This window comes from Thalassophryne amazonica, chromosome 8 (genome assembly GCF_902500255.1).
Source record: "Thalassophryne amazonica chromosome 8, fThaAma1.1, whole genome shotgun sequence".
Taxonomy (NCBI): domain Eukaryota; kingdom Metazoa; phylum Chordata; class Actinopteri; order Batrachoidiformes; family Batrachoididae; genus Thalassophryne; species Thalassophryne amazonica.
In genome coordinates, this window is record NC_047110.1 from 28884498 (window position 1) to 28903872 (window position 19375).

The 19375-nt window shown below is 41.2% G+C and overlaps 1 protein-coding gene across 1 annotated transcript in view; it reads right to left on the minus strand.

Moving 5' to 3' along the window:
• The window catches only part of lrriq1 (leucine-rich repeats and IQ motif containing 1), a 291350-nt gene that overhangs the window by 93416 nt on the left and 178559 nt on the right, over window positions 1-19375 (minus strand). The window contains 5 exon segments of the mRNA XM_034175448.1: window positions 5659-5747; window positions 5865-5936; window positions 6657-6748; window positions 6751-6789; window positions 19044-19109. Of these exon segments, the coding sequence (XP_034031339.1) occupies window positions 5659-5747; window positions 5865-5936; window positions 6657-6748; window positions 6751-6789; window positions 19044-19109 (358 nt within the window).

The following is a 19375-nucleotide window of genomic DNA, read 5'->3' on the forward strand; positions in this document are numbered from 1 at the left end:
TGAGCCTCTGAGCATATCTGCATTCATAAGAATACAACATTTCTCTATAATGTTCCTATATTTTGATACTAATATATATTATAGAGGTTCAAGCAAAGGCAGAACCCCAAATAGGTGGATATGTGAAAAAAAATCAAATAATTTGTTCAAATGGTGTTAAAAGCATAAAATGTGGCAGAACTGAAGTTTAGACCCTTGTGAAGATTTTCAGATATGGGCCACCAAGAACTCTGCCCAGGAAGTGAATGGCAGCCATTTTCCAATATGGCCACCAGTAAAACATATATGTTTCATAGATCTGCACCATACCTTCAACATTATATGATTCAAATGGATTAATACTTCCATATTTATAAATTCTTTATTGTAGTAATAAAATATATCCAAAAGAGTTGTTCATTAATACAAACAAGAATTTGCAGCCAGTTGGACTACTACTATCTACCGGTACTATTGTTATGTGAATTATTTTGACACCTGGGTTTTACTATTTAATATCCTTATATTAACCAGTGTTTATTCCAGCAGTACCTTCCTTACACATCAACTATGTTCCCAATATTGTGACATTTTACATCTATTGTACACCATGTTGCAGATTGTGGACTCTCATTCGGACTTTATTTCAGCACATTCTGCTTTGTACATTCCTAACAGTATACACTAATAATTATCTTAAAAGTGTGCAATTCCAAGTTGTAATTAAAATTGGCCTTTTCTATTTGCAGGTATCAGTAGATGTTGCTTAGTGCAGTAACGAGGTGATGGTTAAGAATGATGGTTTGACTAAAGGTGGTGGGAAGAAAAAGCACCAGATTACAACATCCCACATCCCTGGGCCTTCTCAAGGCACTCAGCTAACAGACTGGAACAAACGCATCATTTTCCAAACAGTCAGTGATGAGAATTTGCAATGTCCAGCAGAATCAAGACGTACTGATCAAGGGGCCGGGTACATTACTTTCTCAGAGAACCTAGGTCATTTTCATGAACTAGATAGTATTCCAGTGGCACCAGATATTCACTGATGAGGGCAATGGTGTTAAGGCTACCCTCGAAGAGCGGCAGGCAAAATGGCACAAGTCTTGCCGTATCAAGTTTGACACAACCAAGTTGCGACAAGCTGAAAAAGAGAAGTCCAACCCTGAAACAACTTCAACTAAGTTTATCCGGATGAGTACCCACACCTAAAAGACGTTTTGCCATAACGATACAAACAATCAAGCATTTCAGGTGTTATTTTCTCCCATTATTTATTCAAACACATCTTAAGGTGTGCAACAGAACACAAAACACAAAATATCTTGGGTGATACTAGGAGATGAGAAAAATTATACTGTTGTCCAACAGACCAAATGGAGTACACACTACAGCACTTTGAGGATTTTGTTAAAACTGCCAATCAAACTTTTTCTCACCTCTGGTGGCAACATGTATCTGTTGTTTCAATCTGGGAAATGTTTTTCTCAAGTTCACATAGTTAAAATCCTTTTAATTTATTATTATTGAGTTTGAGTGTGAATTCTCTACCTCTGCATCATTAGTGTAATGTGTTTCTTGAAGTAATGCAGACTGTATGAAGTAAAAGTAAGAATCACTGTTTTTATTTAGTATATTTTTTATATATACTTTCCGTAGCATCCTTTTTCTGTTGTAGTAAAGGATGAGTCTCGTACCAGCTTTGCTTTGATATCTTGTTTGTTATTGAAACAATCGCGTTGAAGGCAGAACTTCTCAGCTGACCCTCGTAGATACTAGTTATCCGTATTTTACTGGGAAGAAGTCCTCTTCAAAAGGCAGTATGACAATGGACATACCAACACTTGAAAAATTTTAGTAAAAACCCTGCTGTGCCAGGCAGAATGCCTCATCATAGCTGTGTACACATGGGCATCAGGAGCACTGTAATGTTGTGGGATGTCTGGTGCTTTTCCTGCATTTTGGCACATTTTAACAGGGTTGTTAACTTAGTTTTACCTATTGATTGATTTAAAAGTCCTTTTCCTTCTCCAGTCACTTTAAAGTTGTGTTGGCTTTCTTGTTAACATGTTTGTTACAGAAATCTCAGAAATCACAAAGTGAAACTAGTTAAAATACGAGTTTGTCTGATAAGAGGTTGTATTTTCAGTTGTCTGTGTGTGTGTGTGTGGGTGGTGTGTGTGTGGTGTGTGTGTGTGTGTGTGTGTGTGTGTGTGTGTGTGTGTGTGTGTGAGAGAGAAGAGAGAGAGAGGGAGAGAGAGAGAGAGAGAGGAGAGGAAGAGAGGAGAGAGAGAGAGAGAGAGAGAGAGAGAGAGAAAGGGAGAGAGAGAGAGATGGGAGTAAACATAAGCTATGAGCACTTTAGTCGTAGTAGTAGCAGTTGATGTAGTTAAGGGGAGAGACTTTTGTGCTGCAGAACTGAGCCAAACTTGGCACACATATACTTGAAATATGGGGAGTGGCATGGGCTATTGAGCACTTTAGCAGTAGTGGTAGTAGTAGTAGTAGTAGTAGTAGGAGTAGTAGTTAAGGGGAAGACACTTTTGTGTTTACAGAACCCGAGCATAACCTGGCACACATATACTTGAAATATGGGGAGTGACATGGGCTATTGAGCACTTTAGTAGTAGTAGTAGTAGTAGTTAAGGGGAAGATGCTTCTGTGCTGCAGAACTGAGCCAAACATGGCACACATATACTTTAACATATGAGGCCTGACATAGGCTATGTTCACTTTAGTAGTAGTAGGAGGTGTTGTAGTAGCAGCAGTAGTAATAGTTGTAGTAAGAGGAGAGATTTTGGTGCTTCACAATGAGCCAAAAGTGGCACACATATACTTTGACATACGGGGCGTGTCACAGGACATTGAGCACTGTAGTAATAGTAGTAGTAGTAGTAGTAGTAGTAGTAGCAGTTGTAGTAGTTGCAGTATTAGCGGTGGCAGCAGCAGCAGTAGTAGTAGTAGTAGTAGTAGTTAAGAGTGAGAGACGCCTTTGTGCTGCAAAATTGAGCCAAACTTCGCACACGTTTTGACATACGGGGAGTGACACAGGCTTTTAAGCACTTTAGTAGTAGTAGTAGTAGTAAAGGCGAGAGACACTTCTGTGCTGCATTGTCATCGGCAAGTGTGCTAAAAGGTTGGCGTCATACTTTTCTATTCTCTTCTCTTTACTTTGAATTTTTTTACCACTTCATTTTTGCAAGTAACAGTAACAGAAGCATAGTAGTAGTAGGAGTAGTAGTAATAGCAGCTGTCTCTTCCTGAAGCAGCTTTAGTCTTGCCCTAACATTTCTCTGGAATCCGTGAGAGGTGGGAGGTGATAGCTTTGTTGGTGATGATAAAGTTTTCCTGTCTGGGAATCAAACACACACTGGGGCGGGTAATCGGCTAGTATATGATAAAGTAGTACTTATAAAAACCACAGCGACCTTTGTGGCCACCAGGATCCTGCGAGTAGCTACAAAACTTCAAAATCAACTTGACAGGCATCTGTCCTCTTTAATTCATGTTTCTGTCATTGTGCATGTTAAAGATGCCACAATGGCCCATAATAGGAGGTTCACTGGGTCCTGTATCTATCAGAACCCAAATTTCAGAGCTGAATATGCAGTAATTTTTACACAGTTCCATATGGAAATTTTGCACACTCACTCACTCATTAATCCTATCAAATAATCAATTATGCAACATATCTCAGGATCTGGTAGCCACCCTCAGACAATCCTGCTATGCTGAGGTTAATATGAGTACTAGAGTCCTCACTCCAAATGCTGCCTACTAAACGTGAATGTCCCTTCATGGACAGCGACACGACACTTCCTAACCAGGCAAAATATTGCCAAAGTACCGGATGTTAATGCATTTTCAATGCGGATTTGCAACTGAAAACACTCACAAAAAACGTTCACAAAACCATGTTAAAATGCCACTCTGACCTGGAAATCGAGCCAGTAAAATTAATTTACATTAATTATGTAAAGAAAGTATTAAACTTACTCTGACACCCACACATTCCCAAATATTAGTGTTGAAAGATACATGGATTTAATCTGTTCCAGCTGCCGCTGCTAAAATGAGACATCTGCTGCTACTGTGTTCAGCGCAGCACGACTCCTAAAACCATTACAATACATTTATATATATTACATTTTTACACAATTATCTTTTATTGACTGAGTTACATTCATGAAGTCAGTGGTGTGGGTGCACATCTCTGTGTGAGGCTGTGACTGAGTGGCACAGTGCGGGTTATTATAATCTCTGAGCAGCAATTTCAATTTCAATTTATTTTCATTTATATAGCACCATATCACAACAGAGCTGCCTCAAGGCGCTTCACACAAGTAAGGTCTAACCTTACTAACCCCTTACTAACCCCCAGTGTCACAGTGGTAAGGAAAAACTCCCTCTGAGGAAGAAACCTCAAGCAGACCAGACTCAAAGGTGTGACCCTCTGCTTGGGCCTTGCTATGGACATAAATTACAGAACAATTTACAAAATGAATATACAGGAATTGCAGTTGTGCACAGGACAGGAGGGTCTCCAGTACAAATACCACACCCATCTCTGGATGGAGCTGCACCTTAAACAGAGAGAAAAAACAGAATCAGGCATCAGAAGACAAGTAATACAGTATTAATTTGCCAGCATTAAACAACAAGAAAACAGGAAATACTAAGGTGATTGCCGACCACTAGCCCTAAGCTTCACTAAGAGACCCAGAATTTAGGTAAAGTTGAGGCCGCGGCATGCTCCGTTTCCTAATAAAATGAATTAAAAGAGTAAAAAACGTGAAACTATACTGTGCCAGTATGCTAGCATACAAAAGGGAAAATAAGTGTGTCTTAAGTCTGGACTTGAAAGTCTCCACAGAATCTGTTTTATTGACGCAGGGAGATCATTCCACAGAACAGGGGCACGGTAAGAGAAAGCTCTATGACCCGCAGACTTCTTATTCACCCTAGGGACACAAAGTAGTCCTGCATCCTGAGAACACATATTCCGGGCTGGTGCGTAAGGTTTAATTATGTCAGCTAAGTAGGAGGTGCCAGCCCATGAACAATTTATAGACTAGTAGCAGAACCTTAAATCTGATCTCACTGGGACAGGAAGCCAGTGAAGGGATGCCTTAAATTACCGAGCAGCATCTCGGTGATTTAAGGTGAAAAAAAAAAAAAAAAAATAGTTGGTCTTGTCGAACAATTTTAATCACTTTTTAACTAGACATTGGTCTAGAAGGGAAAATATCAACTAGACATAAGTGAAGAGTTAATGGTCCGTGTCCACGGACGACACAGGCACGGCAGGCAACATACACCTGTTTATCAACCAAATGTCACAGACAAAGTGACAACAATAACCAAAACCATTTACTTATGGAAGGAAATGTTGTCTCCCTTCTTCCTCCGTTTGTGGCTTTGCCAACATGTGCAGCTTTTAGGAATATTCCACCTGTTTCTTGATTAGACTAATTGAGCGTCTATGCATGCTGCATACTGACTTGCCCGGAATTAAAATGGCGACCACACCTCCTTGCTGAGACACGGCCCAGTGCGACTGCGGCCTCCAGTTCTCATTTATTAACCTCTTTGTGGTAGCGTTTATTACATTGTGAAGTATCTCCATTTCCTCAGAACAAAATTTTTGTATCCCTTCAGTTTTGTTTTGTACACACTCACCGCTACATCTCTTCTGCTGGGGCCTCTTTGGATTCATCTTCTGAGCCCTCTTGAGTAACAGGAGAGCTGTGCGAGGGTCAGTGAAGCCCCTGGAGGCAACAAACACAAAAGCGATACACAGACATCTGCACACAATACAATAACAATACACACATAAACATCATGAAGACACAGTGTACGACAAAATAAATAAATGAATATGTTACCATTCTTTCATTAACTTTTCTGATTTTTCAGAGTGGCTGCTGCTCACTGATGTTGCAGCCGGAGACTGGCTTCTGAAATCAAAGAGAATATTATTCTGAAAGTGTTTTCTTCATCCAGAAACATCAGGAGAAAATGTCAGAATGATACAATTTATACAATACTATGTAATAATACCTAGCAAGGGCTACAGCCCTTTACCTTTACCCAAGTAATTGACCTCCGGCTGACTTTGCCAGGCAATTCTGGAATGCACATTAGTGTGTGCCATATTGATACAAATCAGAAACCAAATTCCTTAATGAAGTAATTTAAGGGCAATTTCAGGGTCCACCTTCTTTGACATACCAATTTTAGTGGGAAATCAGCAATAGGACCTCTGAAGAGTGGTCCAACCACCAGACAGACAGACATACAGACAGACATGACTTTGGCTCTAATAAGTGACCTTTGGAAAAAGTAAACTCACCTGGGTAATTCAATTCTTGAATACACCTCTATACGGTGCTGTCAGGTTTGGTGCAAATCAGAGTGAAAAAAAAAATTGATTCTTGACCCAATTACCTTGACACCAGTGATTCAACTTTGGTCAATTTGAATTTCACCCGGGTAATTTCACAATCTATCCAATTCCAAAGTCTATTCCAGCAGTCCACTGGGCCGAAAAGCGGGTACACTTTGAACAGGCTGCCAGTCTTTCGCAAAACCAATTATCATGAAATGTTTATTTAAATTATGTTGCAAGTTGGATACTATTAATTGAGAGGTTGTAAGTGGGCTGTTAGTTTTTCTACCTGTTGGTGCTACCTTGGAGATCCCGCATAACCTTAGAATCTAATTGTTCCCCAACAACCCAGGCCTGTTTTGTTCTCCTTGCAAGCAATGGTGGAAAATGTACAGGGAGGGTCCTGCAAAGTCCTCAGGAGGCTGAAAATACATATAAAGTGTCAGTAATTTTTTACAACAGCTCTTGAAAGTTTATGAAGTCTTCAAATTAAAAAAATAGCTTTCATGGCTTTCTTTATGCTAGAATGCAGTCAGAATGTATTTTGGCATGATTATCCCTTAAAAAGCACGTACATATGTGGAAAGGAGGCTGTACCCCTTACAACACAATGCCTAGAAAGTAATGATGAATTCATAATTCCATTGCAGAAATGGACTATGCAATACTGGAGAGTACAGTATGCATTTTAAATCAGGCTTTTATCACAGAGGAGTATGTGGGATATGTAGCCAGAGTTCAATAATGTACTGGAATAAACTATAAAGAAAAGCAAAGCGTATTCCCAGCATCACATCAGACCTGTTCCCAGTGGGAGTTGGACTCCGACAGGGCTGCCCCTTGTCACCAAACCTTTTCTTGATGTTCATGGACAGGATTGCAAGGCACAGTCAGGGACTGGAGGGTGTCCAGTTCCGTGACCTCAGAACTGCATCTCTGCTTTTTGCAGATGATGTGTTTAGCACAGGGGTCGCATTAAAACGCTGCTTTAGGATCCAGAGAGCTTCATCACACTCCGGCGTCCAAAACGAATGACCGCAGTGAAGAAGTCACGTTATGTAATGGCACCACAATCTCATTGAAGTTATGAATAAATTTGCGATAAAAGTTAGCAAACCCCAGAAACCAGTGTCCTTCTTTGCAACTGCTGGGGACAGTCCATTCCCGTACAGCTGCGACCTTTTCAAGATCCAGTTGGATTTCGCCCTCGAAATACAAACCCCAGGAATGAAACAGTGGACCTGTGAAATTCGCACTTCTCTGGTTTGACATACAAATTATTCTGTAACAGGGTTTGCAGATTGCGCGAACATGTTACGTGTGGGATTCCAGGTCAGGAGAAAAGATCAAAATATCATCAAGGTAAACAAAAATGCACTTGTTAACATGCACCTGCAGAACGTCAGTGACTAAATTTTGGAATAGTACAGGGGCGTTCGTGAGGCCAAAAGGCATAACCAGGTATTCATAATGACCGGTAGGTGTGTTAAATGCAGTTTCCATTCATCTCCTGAACGAATCCCAACCAAGTGATATGTGGTTCCGCAAATCGAGTTTAGAAAAAATCTTTGCCCCCCTCTAGCAGCTCAAAAGCAGAGGAAGTGAGTGGCAGCGGATACCGGTTCTTAACCTGACGTCATTCAAGCCATGATAGTCAATGCAGGGGCGGACAGATTTATCCTTCTTTTCTACAAAGAAAAACCCCACCCCTGCAGCAAAGACGATGGATGGATCAAACCAGCTGTGAATGACTCCTGAATATAGTCATTCACAACAGCATGCTCTGGAGCCGAGAGAAAGAAAAACTTCTCCCGGGGGAGGTAACCCCCGTGAGACGCTCAATGGCACAATCGTGCTCAGGGTGCGGAGACAGAGACTTAGCTTTTGATTTGCAGCAAACTGTTGCTAAATCATGATAACAGGAGGGAAAACTGATGAGATCCAGGTTAGATTCAAATTTCTCAGGTTTTAACAGACAGGTGTTCTTGTATAAGGGACCCCAAGCGTCCATCTTTCCCTTAGCCCAATCAAGACTCGGGCTAGATGCCCCAATATAGCTGGGTGAGTCATATTATCAAAGATTGTGTAGGCTCTCAGTTGTCCAGGTGGTTTCCATAGTAGAGAAGCTTGAATCTTTGACTGCACTGGGTTGCTTGATGCGAGGACGTTTCGCTTCAAATCGCAGAAGCTTCCTCAGCTAAAATTCTTTCTCTGGTGGTCTGAAACTTCTTCTCTACAAGAGTCAAGACAGAAGTCAGACCACCAGAGCAAGAATTTTAGCCTAGGAAGCTTCTGCGATTTGAAGCGAAACGTCCTCGCGTCAAGCAACCTAGTCCAGTCGAAGATTCAAGCTTCTCTACTATTATCAAAGATATTAAAGCTAATGGATTCAGAATGATTTTTAGATATAATCAGGGTTCTAGCTAGCACAAACTTGCATTATGGCCCATTACGCTATAATTTTGGGCAGTTACACTTATTTTGGACCATTACGCTTATTTTCAATACAGCGTCTGTAATCAACCGTTTCTACAGCGCGACTCCAGTTTGAAGCGTGAATTGAAGCAATGCTTTGATTCAATGGCTCGTGGCTCTTTGATTTGCTGCTCTTCAGAAGCGGTAAGTCCGCTTCTTAACCCCTCTGAAAGCCATTAAAATATCATGAGTCACTTTTGTGTGGATTAAAGTCACTAACTGGGACTCTTGTCTTGTTGCAGTCGAGAAACAAGAATCATCCTCTGTTCCGTTTGCACAGCTTCCGGTCCGGTCGGAATTAATAACTTCAAAACGAACTGCCGCTTTAAATAAAATGACACCTCTTGCAAATGTTGCAATACAGACAATAAACTACAATCAACTAAAACATTTTTCCCTCCCAAAATGAGACGTCCTGCATTCTTTATGAACCTGACCTGCAGCACAGCTGCAAGAGCTCATCACATAGGTATGGAAATACATTCATGCTAATAATAATGTCTGAAAGGAAATGCTTTTGACAAAAACTAACAGATTTTATTTTGTTTATGTCGAGAGATCAAGGATCCACCATGTAGAGTTTATTATGTCCAGAGTTTAAGGATCCAGTAACCAATTTCATATTATTTACTTTAAGACTCAATAAAATGTTGTTCAATTTCACTTTAATTCAGCTTATAAGCGCTAAATTACAACAAAAGCCGTCCCAAGGTGCCTCACACAGAACAGTTCAACATAAAAATTTAAATAAATAAATAAAAATAAAAAATTCAAATATCTAATTAAAAACCGAAGTAAAAGAATAAAACATAACAAAATAAAAACTACTGATAAGAAAGAGAATAAAAATAGGTTTTAAGTCTTGACTTAAAAATGTCCATGGACTCCGACTGCCTCACTGAGGGCCATGTACTGGCTAACCCAGAATGAGATTGCCCACTCAACAAACTTCCCCAGCCTTCTGTCTGAGTTATTTTCATTAGTTACTTCATCCAAACCATCAACATGTCTAATTAGACCCCATTCCTGCCAGGCTGCTCAAGGAAGCCCTACCATTATTTAATGCTTCGATCTTAAATATGATCAATCTATCTTTATTAGTTGGCTATGTACCACAGGCTTTTAAGGTGGCAGTAATTAAACCATTACTTAAAAAGCCATCACTTGACCCAGCCATCTTAGCTAATTATAGGCCAATCTCCAACCTTCCTTTTCTCTCAAACATTCTTGAAAGGGTAGTTGTAAAACAGCTAACTGATCATCTGCAGAGGAATGGTCTATTTGAAGAGTTTCAGTCAGGTTTTAGAATTCATCATAGTACAGAAACAGCATTAGTGAAGGTTACAAATGATCTTCTTATGGCCTCAGACAGTGGACTCATCTCTGTGCTTGTTCTGTTAGACCTCAGTGCTGCTTTTGATACTGTTGACATAGGTATTAAAGGCACTGCGCTGCGGTGGTTTGAATCATATTTGTCTAATAGATTACAATTTGTTCATGTACATGGGGAATCTTCTTCACAGACTAGGGTTAATTATGGAGTTCCACAAGGTTCTGTGCTAGGACCAATTTTATTCAGTTTATACATGTTTCCCTTAGGCAGTATTATTAGACGACATTGTTTAAATTTTCATTGTTACGCAGATGATACCCACCTTTATCTATCCATGAAGCCAGAGGACACACACCAATTAGCTAAACTGCAGGATTGTCTTACAGACATAAAGACATGGATGACCTCTAATTTCCTGCTTTTAAACTCAGATAAAACTGAAGTTATTGTACTTGGCCCGACAAATCTTAGAAACATGGTGTCTAACCAGATCCTTACTCTGGATGGCATTACCCTGACCTCTAGTAATACTGTAAGAAATCTTGGAGTCATTTTTGATCAGGATATGTCATTCAAAGTGCATATTAACCAAATATGTAGGACTGCTTTTTTGCATTTACGCAATATCTCTAAAATTAGAAAGGTCTTGTCTCAGAGTGATGCTGAAAAACTAATTCATGCATTTATTTCCTCTAGGCTGGACTATTGTAATTCATTATTATCAGGATGTCCTAAAAGTTCCCTGAAAAGCCTTCAGTTAATTCAAAATGCTGCAGCTAGAGTACTAACGGGGACTAGAAGGAGAGAGCATATCTCACCCATATTGGCCTCTCTTCATTGTCTTACTTATAAGGTTTTGAATAATCAGGTCCCATCTTATCTTAGGGACCTCATAGTACCATATCACCCCAATAGAGCGCTTCGTTCTCAGACTGCAGGCTTACTTGTAGTTCCTAGGGTTTGTAAGAGTAGAATGGGAGGCAGAGCCTTCAGCTTTCAGGCTCCTCTCCTGTGGAACCAGCTCCCAATTCAGATCAGGGAGACAGACACCCTCTCTACTTTTAAGATTAGGCTTAAAACTTTCCTTTTTGCTAAAGCTTATAGTTAGGGCTGGATCAGGTGACCCTGAACCATCCCTTAGTTATGCTGATATAGACTTAGACTGCTGGGGGGTTCCCATGATGCACTGAGTGTTTCTTTCTCTTTGTGCTCTGTATGCACCACTCTGCATTAATCATTAGTGATTGATCTCTGCTCCCCCTCCACAGCATGTTCTTTTTCCTGGTTCTCTCCCTCAGCCCCAACCCAGTCCCAGCAGAAGACTGCCCCTCCCTGAGCTGGTTCTGCTGGAGGTTTTCTTCCTGTTAAAAGGGAGTTTTCCTTCCCACGTGCGCCAAGTGCTTGCTCACAGGGGGTCGTTTTGACTGTTGGGGTTTTTACGTAATTATTGTATGGCCTTGCCTTACAATATAAAGCGGCCTTGGGGCAACTGTTTTTGTGATTTGGCGCTATATAAATAAAATGATTGATTGATTGATTCTGACATGATGAAGGGACTTGGGCTGTCGTACCCTGGCTTTTACCCCTTTGGGTATCCCTAGAATGGCCAATTTTTAGCTTGAATTTCAAAAGCTTCCCCCCCTTCCGCACCATACTCCTTCAACATACCACTACGCTAAATTTTATCCTAGCTAGAACCCTGTATAATCATATGAGTATGATGAGTAATAAGACCCAGTTTGTGGCCATACATGGCATGCACCACCAGAGAATGTGACAGTTGGTACAATTTAAGACATAGGGACCTGGTGAGAGAGGACAGTAATAAATTAGCATCAGATCTCGAATCAATGAATACAGGAATTGAGACTGACGAGTGATTAGAAATTAATTTAGCAGAAACAATATACTCAGTTAAGAAGAAGAAACTGAACTTTGCATCACCCGCAATACTGATGTTAACTGCACCGGGGCACCCCTGACTGGACAATTGGTGATCAAGTGACCTGACTGTACACAGTAGTAGCACAGGTCCTCCGCTCGGCATCACTCCTGTTCTTCCACAGAAAGACGAGTACGTCCCAACTGCATGGGCTCCTCCACAATGCTGTGTGGAGGACTGGACCTGGCATGACCAGAAGTGGGAGGACGGACGGGTGGAGTGAACAGACTCTGAGTGGATGGACGAGCATCCTGGGGTGGTCGGTCTGACATGCGTCGGTCAGTCCGTTTATCAAGGTCGTCAAGAAGGTCGACGGCGACAAATTGATCTTATATGTTGTCAGCCAGTCCCTGGAAGAATACGTCGAAGAGTGCTGCAGGATTCCACTCGCTCTTTGCTGCCAGGATGCGGAAATCTATGGCGCAGTCTGCCACCCTGTCCTGCTTAAGCCTCATCAAGAAGGGCGCCGCCTCGTGCCCGGAGAAAGTATGCTGGGAACACCTGCTGTAGCGCACTTGGAAAGCTGGAAGCGATGAACAGGTGGTGGAATTTCTGTCCATTCTGCTGTGGCGCACACTGCAGCCCAGCCAGTCAGGTGAGTGATCATAAATGCTATCTTGTCCTATCGGATGGAAACATTGATGTCATAAGTTCAAAGTGCAACTCAACTGTGTGATAAATGGCTTCACATCCCCTGACTCTATGGAAAAACGTTCAGGCCATGAGAGTTGTTTGCAAATATCTAGGGCTGCTAAGGAAGCCGGCGAGGCTGCTGGCAGTCCCAGAAGTGAAGTGGCGGTGGTGTAGGGTTGTGTCCTATAGTTGCCTGACGTTTAAACATGGTTAGAACTTGCTCCATCTGCGTGCTCACAGTGGACATGAAGGAGTCCTGTCGTTTAGCTAATTCGCTAAACTCAGAGTAAGAGAGGCAAGCTAGTCCTCCTGCAGAGCTAACTGCAGCTATGATGGCGTACTGCCAGCTGAAACCGTTTGGTCCGCGTGTCCATAGTGGGCCAGATCAATCTATCAGGCTTGTTGGTGAGAAATGGCTGGGCACAACTGCAGGACACAAACACCCAGCTCTGTAGGTGAGAACATTTACTGAAGATGTATGCTGGGGTCAGTACACGGTAACAGCAGTCAAGAAGACACACAGTACAAAAAACCCATCAGGCTAAAGGCGTGTGTCGAGAAGAATGGGCAGGTGGTCAAAATGCTATAAAGCAAGCAGGACTAAACAAAAACACAAAAGGTACATGGCACATCGATCTGGGGAAGTACTAGAGGAACCTGTGAGCCTTAAATACACCCAGGTGATGAGATGTAGATTAGAAACAGGAGTGGGTGGAAAACACCAGAACATGAGTGTGGCCAGACCAAATGAGACACCCATCACCAAGCACCAAGACACAGACAAGAGAGATAGTGATAGAAAAGACCCAAGCAGGAAACAGACCAGCAAGAGAACTACAAAAGCAAACACAAAAAATAAACAGAGTGAACATTAATGGCCCCTTCACACATAGTGCAAAGTTTGGATGGTGTTTGGATGAAAACGGCGAAACCACGCTAAACAGTTCGAAATTAACGCGTGAAACATCGCGCCGATGGGCAGGCGTGTATGAACCCAGTGCAAGAGTTTGAGCACACGCTGGTGTCCGTCAAGCAGGAACAGTGCCAGGTGCACCACATGGCGCACTTATGTGGAAGAAATAAAAACCAGCTGGTATGTATAGAACCACATTGCGCTGCTTATGTGGAATAAATAAAAAAATTAAAATGAGCTGGTACCTGTGGGACCACATCGCGCCGCTTATGTGGAATAATTAAAAAAAAGAAAAGAAAAACACACCACCCGGGACACGAACTCGCGCCTTTCAAAACCTCTGATTCCCAGTCAGAGACTTTAACACTGAGCTACAGAGCTGTTCTTTGAAAGCTGCAGGAAGCAGCCTCATATCAGGAAGGACATGGAAGTATTACAAAAAAATTTAAATCCCACACCATATAAAAACACCGCATTTATCAAGTGAGCAATACAAATATGCTCCGTCTGTTCCTCTGGTGATGACCCATGGTCACAGACATACAGTCATGAAATGACATGAATGAGAAGCAGTGGGCTCTGATGACCGCCTCTACTGGTCAGGTGCGTCCAGTCGGCCGCACGCATGTTCTGCCGGACACATGTCTTGTGGACGGTACGCCACAGCACAGACACCGCATCATGTGGAACAGAGCTCACAGGAGTGACGTGACGGTCAGATCGCCACTGTGTGTTCTGGATCTGATGGTCTGTTTCAACCTGGGGGGCTGACAAAATTTCTGATAATGGCTCCGTGTGCACGCTCACCTTGCTGCTTGCTGTTTGGGATAACCCTAACCTAACCCAGCAGTACGACAGTGGTAGTTTGCAGCCTTTGCATGTGAAGATTATAATTAATGTTCAGCGACATGAAACATATTATTTTCATGAATCCCTTAATAAACCCATAGTATGTATAATTGAAGCCTACAATAGTTTATCATTAACAAATTGTGTCGTCATTTAAAATCACTGATCTCTGAGACCTTCATCAACCCTAAGCAATTTTTGAACTAAGTGTATCACATATAATTCACATGATATATTTACACGTCAACGTTCGGGTCCAAGGCTTTGCCTTAGTTATATTATTTTGAAAGTCAAAGTTTTTATATATATAGCACACAATTTAATGTAAATATGCCAGATTTAGCACAATGCTAGTTTCCATGACTACTTTCAAGAGGAGAAATCCATGTGGTGGAACCCTGCACTTAGACAATTTACACAAGGAAGCCACTGACATTAGGCCAGTCTTTTGCCTGAAAAGAATATGTCTGATTGAGAAAAATATCTGTCTTTTTTTTTCCCCTGAAATCTTCAGGAAATTTTTAACTAAAAATAAAGATACTCTGTTACTAGTCATGCATGGGTAAATTTGCAATGTCAAATCTACAACCCCTGGCAATAATTATGGAATCACCGGCCTCGGAGGATGTTCATTCAGTTGTTTAATTCTGTAGAAAAAAAGGAGAGATCACAGACATGACACAAAAACTAAAGTCATTTCTGGCTTTAAGAAACACTATAAGAAATCAGGAAAAAATAATTGTGGCAGTCAGTAACGGTTACTTTTTAGACCAAGCAGAGGGAAAAAAAAATATGGACTCACTCAATTCTGAGGAATAAATTATGGAATCACCCTGTAAATTTTCATCCACAAAACTAACACCTGCATCAAATCAGATCTGCTCGTTAGTCTGCATCTAAAAAGGAGTGATCACACCTTGGAGAGCTGTTGCACCAAGTGGACTGACATGAATCATGGCTCCAACACGAGAGATGTCAACTGAAACAAAGGAGAGGATTACCAAACTCTTAAAAGAGGGTAAATCATCATGCAATGTTGCAAAAGATGTTGGTTGTTCACAGTCAGCTGTGTCTAAACTCTGGACCAAATACAAACAACATGGGAAGGTTGTTAAAGGCAAACATACTGGTAGACCAAGGAAGACATCAAAGCGTCAAGACAGAAAACTTAAAGCAATATGTCTCAAAAATCGAAAATGCACAACAAAACAAATGAGGAATGAATGGGAGGAAACTGGAGTCAATGTCTGTGACCGAACTGTAAGAAACCACCTAAAGGAAATGGGATTTACATACAGAAAAGCTAAACGAAAGCCATCATTAACACCTAAACAGAAAAAACAAGGTTACAATGGGATAAGGAAAAGCAATCGTGGACTGGGATGAGCGGATGAAGTCATATTCAGTGATGAATCTCAAATCTGCATTGGGCAAGGTGATGATGCTGGAACTTTTGTTTGGTGCCGTTCCAATGAGATTTATAAAGATGACTGCCTGAAGAGAACATGTAAATTTCCACAGTCATTGATGCTATGGGGCTGCATGTCAGGTAAGGCACTGGGGAGATGCTTGTCATTAATCATCAATAATGCACAAGTTTACGTTGATATTTTGGACACTTTTCTTATCCAGCAATTGAAAGGATGTTTGGGGATGATGAAATCATTTTTCAAGATGATAATGCATCTTGCCATAGAGCAAAACTGTGAAAACCTTCCTTGCAAAAAGACACATAGGGTCAATGGTCATGGCCGCAAATAGTTCCGGATCTTAATCCAATTGAAAATCTTGGTGGAAGTTGAAGAAAAGGTCCATGACAAGGCTCCAACCTGCAAAGCTGATCTGCAACAGCAATACAAAGAAGTTGGAGCCAGATGATGAAGAGTACTGTTTGTCACTCATTAAGTCCATGCCTCAAGACTGCAAGCTGCTATAAAAGCCAGAGGTGGTGCAACAAATACTAGTGGATGTGTTAGAGCGTTCTTTTGTTTTTCATGATTCCATAATTTTTATCCCCAGAATTGAGTGATTCCTATTTTGTTTCCCTCTGCTTGATCTAAAAAAGTAACCGTTACTGTCTGCCACAATTTTTTTTCCTGATTTCTTATAGTGTTTCTTAAGCCAGAAAGTTGCCATTTGAAATTACTTTAGTTTTGTGTCATGTCTGTGATCTGCTTTTTTTTCTACAAAATTAAACAACTGAATGAACACTCCTCCGAGGCCGGTGATTCCATATTTTTTTGTCAGGGGTTGTATAGTGGTGATAGTACTTGTGCAAATAGAAGGCAGGGCAAATACTACACGTGGGGAAGTGATGGTCTAGTGGTTAAGCGTTGGGTTTCAGACCAGAGGATCCTCGGTTCAAAACCAAGCCAGACCGGAAAATTGCTGAGGTCCTTAATCCCCAAGTTGCTCCCAGTGTGCACTTAGATGGCAGCACCCTCACACGTGTGAATGTGAATGGGTGAATGTAAGGCATAATTGTAAAGCACTTAAGCTTCTGATGCAGATGGAAAAGCACTATATACGAGGTCTGTCTATAAAGTATCGACCTTTTTATTTTTTTAAACTATATGGATTTGATTCATATGTTTTCACGTCAGACAAGCTTGAACCCTCGTGCGCATGCGTGAGTTTTTCCACGCCTGTCGGTGACTTCATTCGCCTGTGAGCACGCCTTGTGGAAGGAGTTGGTCCCGCCCCGTCGTCGGGATTTTCATTGTCTGGAAATGGCGGAATGATTTGGGGTTTTTTTTCCATCAGAATTTTTCAGAAGCTGTTAGAGACTGGCACCTGGAAACCATTCAAAAAATTTATCTGGCTTTCGGTGAAATTTTACGGGCTTCACAGAGAATAAGGACTATTACTACAGCTTTAAGGACGGCTCACAATGGCGCGGACCACCGGATTATTTCTAACGGATGGCTGTGTGGAGCTGGGACCATCGTGTGCACTTTCTCTGGTTATCACAAGAGCTGGACATCAACCATTTTCCGGCAGATTTCACTTTTAACAAGAGATTTTGTCGTGGAAAGCCGCGCGGAGGCTTTGTGCATCACGACCGATTCGCTGTTCGAGTGAGACAAAGAACGCCTCCGTTTCGGCATGTTAGAGGACAAGTTGCAACATGCCTATCTCGGCTTTCAATGCTTACCAGTTGAGTGAGTTATAAGAGAAATTGTGGAGAGTTGAGCATGTCCGAACTTGTCGTCTGACATGCCGAAACAGAGGTGTTCTTTGTCTCGCTCGAACAGCAAATCGGTCGTGATGCACAAAGCCGAGCGCCATTGTGGGCCGTCCTTAAAGCTGTAGTAATAGTCCTTATTCTCTGTGAAGCCCGTAAAATTTTCACCGAAAGCCAGATAAAATTTTCGATGGGTTTCCAGGTGCCAGTCTCTAACAGCTTCTGAAAAAATTCTGATGGAAAAAACCCCCCAAATCATTCCGCCATTTCCAGACAATGAAAATCCGACGACGGGGCGGGACCACTCCTTCCACAAGGCGTGCTCACAGGCGAATGACGTCACCGACAGGCGTGGAAAAACTCACGCATGCGCACGAGAGTTCAAGCTTGTCTGACGTGAAAACACATGAATCAAATCGATATAGTTTAAAAAAAAATTAAAAAAAGGTACGATACTTTATGGACAGACCTCGTATAAATGCAGTCATTTACATGTTAAACCAAGAAAATAAAGTAGAGAAATGCTATTGTAAACAGGATACAAATAATATATACGGGCAGAGTACATGTAACTAGTACCCTGTTTTTCTTGAGCATGTATTTAAAGTTTAAGTTTTAGCGTTTTTTTTAGGTTTAAAAATAATTCCTTTTTCCAGGTATGTTAACAAGCATATGAAGCAACAGTTTTAAATGCTGATTTATAGTTTAAACTCTGTAATGATCCCATACACTGAAAGAAAAATAAAATGTTCACAGTAATGTCCAGTTACATTTAACTCAAGTATGTGTTTTTCATTTGACACTTTTGGTGAAATCATTACCGAGAGCAGATTTTCACACTCAAGGAATGCTCAAATGTAAGTCAAACTAGCAGCTTGATTACTCTCATGGTTCCATTTTCTCTTTCTGAAGCTCTAAATTGTTCATCCCCTCCTTGATGGTTTACCAGTGTCAGGCCAACCATGTCGGCAGTTACACTACATCAACTGGTCTGAACGGGCAACTATGATGTACAGCACTGAGCACGCTCCAAGAAAAGAGCCAATGACAGGAAAATGTATTTGTAAAAAGCAAGATGTCAGTGTAGCAGTGTGAAAAAATGGCATCTGTTGATATAAAGCAACCCTTAGACTTCCTGGAACATCTTTTCCCAAAGTGAATAAATTTAAAGATCAATTAAAGAGAGTGAGACAGACCATAGAGGGACTGAGAACTGAGATAGGGCTACACCTGACCCTATCTAGCAGTCGAAATTCAAGCATTCACTGGTCACTTGTGCTATGAAAGCAGCCCACATGTACCTGTAATATTTCAAAATTTCTGATTAATGGCTCAAAACTGATTTACCTCCAGAGATGGTGGCTGCTGTGATGCCTCAGAAGGTGGTAATGTCCATCTTTTCTCCAGCACCACCTATTTAGAAATTATAAGGTTTTGAAAACATATTTGAAGAAAGCAACACAGGAACAACGCCAAAGGAAAGGATCTTCATATTCCCATAAATAGTATGTAAATTTAATGAGGAAGAATATTATTCATGTCAGAATAGATTTTAATGATGACTCATGGATTTGAGGAGGCACAGTTTCACATAAACAGTATATCAGCAATAGTACTTGTATGGATAAACACATCAAGATAGATAGCATGGATAAAACAGGTAGATGAATACACAGTAT